The following is a 1,884-nucleotide window of genomic DNA, read 5'->3' as shown; positions in this document are numbered from 1 at the left end:
CTCAGCCTTCCGAGTAGCCGGAATTACAGGCATGCACTATCACACCCAGCTGATTTTTTGTAGAGATGAGGTCTCACTGCCCAGGCGAGTCTCAAACCCGAGGGCTCAGGCAATCCACTCACCTCAGCCTCCCAAAAGGTGTGAGATTACAGGCTGAGCCACCGAGCCTGGCAACTCTGACTTTTAAAAGATGATAGATATGGCCAGGCTTGGTGGCTCAGCCTGTAATCCCAGCACTTTGGGAGGCCAAGGCAAGTGCATTGCCTGAGCCCACGGATTCAAGACCAGCCTAAGCAACTTGACGAGCCCTTGTCTCTACAATAAATACATTAAAAATTAACCAGGCATGGTAGTGCATGCCTGTAGTTCAGGCTACTTGGAAGGCTGAGGCAGAAGGATCGCCGGAGCCCAGCAGGTCAGCACTGGGAGTGGCTGGGAGTGTGCCACTGCACTCTAGCCTGGGCAACAGAATGAGACTCCCAACTCAAAAAAAAAAAGAAGATAGATCAATGGATGGAGAGATAGGGGATAGATACTAGGTGTATAATAGCTGATAGATTGATGGATAATTGATAGATGATAGGTGGTAGATAGAAGATAGGTGGTTGGCTGGATGGATGGATAGATAGATGGGAGAGAAAGAGAGAGAGAGATGATAGATAGGGCTTATTGTCCTAGTGTGAGACCTCACCTTGCAGCAAATGGTAGCCTGCTGTCATTTGGTGGCCATTTCCTGAAATTAGAAGGGTCCCAGTCATTTGGGTGGAAATCTGTCTCCTGCTCTGAAGCCCCCTCAGACCAGTGAGCCCAGAAGTGTCCCCTGTGTCTCTCCCTGCTCCTCACACCCAGCACCAAGCCCAAGGCCTCACCCCGGGGACCGGAAGCTTTCACACTGGGAAGCAGTGTGGACTCTGGGCCAGTTCCCCCGCTGGGTGCAGGCACCATCTGCAGCTCTGTCTCACACGAGCCGACGTGTACTCCCCCCTGAAGCGCAGGGTGAAATGGAGGGTGTCGCGCTCCCCAGGACGTGGGAAGCAGCGTGGGCTGTGGAGCCCTCCCGCCTCCTCCTCCACTGTCTCTTCCTCTGCCTCTTTCCCCTCCCCCTCCTCCCTTCTCCTCCCCTTCCTCCTCCTCTTCCCTGTCCTTCTCTTTCTCCTCCTCCTCCATCTCTTCCCTCGTCCCTTCCTCTTCCTCCTCCCCCCTCCCCCACCCCACCTCTGGTGGCCCAGCACCAGAGCCCAATGCCCGCCCCAAGCCCCAACGGCCCCCTTCTCTGTGTCAGGGGAAAGTACCTCCTGTACGAGAAGAACGAGGTGAAGGCCCGAGACCGAGAGTGGAGGAAGTACGAGTTCCACTACGACAACGTGCTGTGGGCGCTGCTGACGCTGTTCACTGTGTCCACGGGAGAAGGCTGGCCACAGTAAGCAGACAGGCCGGGGCTTCCAGGCAGGGGGAGATGGGGCTGAGGGCCCCGGAGGGCGAGGGGAGGAGGGTCCTCTCCTGGGCCCAAGGCAGGTCCTTGCCAGATGCACAGGGGCCGTCGGCAGAGCAGCCTCTAAATGCAGCTGGGTTTGGTGGGCGAGTCCCCCCAGGCGGCCAGATCCCAGAGGACACAGGCAGGGACGCCCCCTTAGCCCTTCCTCCGCCAGTGTCCAGCACACAGTCCATGGTGAGGTGTTGACAGGGCATTGTCCAAACCCGTTGGTCCTCAGGACCGTTTTCTCCTAGACAAGGCCAGGACCAGACAAAGACAGTGAGGCTGAGTCTTGTAAGAGGTGAGCCCGGTCTTTAGTTAAATTGTTCAGATGGGCTGGGCTCGGTGGCTCAGCCTGTAATCCCAGCACTTTGGGAGGCTGAGGTGAGGGGATTGCCTGAGCCCGTGGG

General features: G+C 57.2%; 1 protein-coding gene across 1 annotated transcript in view; it reads left to right on the top strand.

Annotated features, from left to right (window-relative positions):
- Nucleotides 1–1,884, top strand: part of CACNA1A (calcium voltage-gated channel subunit alpha1 A) — a gene marked incomplete at both ends in the record, with an annotated part of 213,447 nt that overhangs the window by 166,020 nt on the left and 45,543 nt on the right. The window contains one exon of the mRNA XM_021708598.1: nucleotides 1,283–1,420. Coding sequence (XP_021564273.1) covers nucleotides 1,283–1,420 — 138 coding nt within the window. The remainder of the gene's footprint in view (nucleotides 1–1,282; nucleotides 1,421–1,884) is intronic.

The sequence above is a fragment of the Carlito syrichta genome, unplaced genomic scaffold (genome assembly GCF_000164805.1).
Source record: "Carlito syrichta isolate Samal-C Ts95f unplaced genomic scaffold, Tarsius_syrichta-2.0.1 Scaffold143017, whole genome shotgun sequence".
Taxonomy (NCBI): domain Eukaryota; kingdom Metazoa; phylum Chordata; class Mammalia; order Primates; family Tarsiidae; genus Carlito; species Carlito syrichta.
Note: the sequence above shows the minus strand (reverse complement) of the source record. Positions and strands in the feature narration are given on the sequence as shown.